The sequence below is a fragment of the Marmota marmota genome, unplaced genomic scaffold (genome assembly GCF_001458135.2).
Source record: "Marmota marmota marmota unplaced genomic scaffold, marMar, whole genome shotgun sequence".
NCBI lineage: Eukaryota > Metazoa > Chordata > Mammalia > Rodentia > Sciuridae > Marmota > Marmota marmota.
The window spans coordinates 42,347,091-42,348,262 of NW_026000082.1; the positions used below are offsets into that span (position 1 = coordinate 42,347,091).

The window sequence follows — 1,172 nt, forward strand, 5'->3', positions numbered from 1 at the left end:
CCGTGGTCTTCTCCCTGTCCGGCTTCCAGTACCTCATCCTGGCCGCGGCCGTCTCCAAGGGGGCGCCCTTCCGCCGGCCGCTCTACACCAACGGTGCTGCTGCAGGGTGGGGTGGGGGGCCGGCCGGGAAGGCAGATGGGGGGGCCTGTGAGTGGAGCGTGGGTGTGCGTGGGTGTGCGAGTGTTCCAGGGCATGGCTCCCTCGCTGACGGACTCCCCCACCCCCAGTGCCCTTCCTGGTGGCCCTGGCGTTCTTGGGCTCTGTCCTGGTGGGCCTCATCCTGGTCCCCGGCCTCCTGCAGGGGCCACTAGGACTGAGGAACATCGAGGACACCTGCTTCAAGCTGCTGCTGTTGGGTCTGGTCGCCTGCAACCTCGTGGGGGCCTTCATGCTGGAGGTGGGCGGCCTGGGCCCGGGAGGGGGATGGGGGGCTCGGCTGGCAGCCCCTTCACACCCTGCCCCCCGCAGAGCGTGCTAGACCAGTGCCTCCCACCCTGTCTGCGGCGGCTCCGACCCAAACGGGCCTCCAGGAAGCGCTTCAAGCAGCTGGAGCGGGAGCTGGCTGAGCAGCCCTGGCCACCACGGGCCGCTGGCGCCGTGAGGTAGTGCAGGCTGTGGGCGCGCTGGACACTGGACACTGGACTTCCCTGCCTCTGAGCCACCGACTGGACCCGTCTCTAGAGATGCCACCGCCATCGCCTCCCACAGCCCTGAGGCTGGCCGTTTCCACACTCCTGTCCCAGACAGCCTGGCCCACCTCCTGCCCCTCCCCGGAAGTGCTGACTGTTGTCCCCCACTTCTGACCGTGCAGCCACCAACTCCATCTGGACCTGCTGTCAGTTTAGCCAATAAAGTCATGATATTTTCCTGGCTCGGCCATGCCTGGCTCTACTTGAGCACTGTGGACCTTCCTGCTGCCCAGATCACGCTGGACAGTCCCCGCTGGGCCTCCTGTCATCCTCTGTGTGGAGCGGGGCTTGTACACTGTTGAGCATTTACACACATTGCCCTCTAATCCTGCACTGCAGGTACTGTCCCCACTTTGCAGATGAGGGACCCGCGGCTTGGAGGTCAGGAGTGGGGCCAGAGCCCTGGGCTCCAGCCAAGCTCTTGGCTCCCATGACCCCCTTTGGGGGAAGAGGAGAAAGGGCAGCTGCCATCCCTCCCCCTCC

At 66.0% G+C, this 1,172-nt stretch overlaps 1 protein-coding gene across 1 annotated transcript in view; it reads left to right on the forward strand.

Moving 5' to 3' along the window:
• Positions 1-871, forward strand: part of Atp13a2 (ATPase cation transporting 13A2) — a 19,328-nt gene extending 18,457 nt beyond the window's left edge. The window contains exons 25-26 of the mRNA XM_048816241.1: positions 302-397; positions 469-871. Of these exons, the coding sequence (XP_048672198.1) occupies positions 302-397; positions 469-606 (234 nt within the window). The 3' untranslated portion in view covers positions 607-871. The remainder of the gene's footprint in view (positions 1-301; positions 398-468) is intronic.
• Positions 872-1,172: the final 301 nt, after the last annotated feature.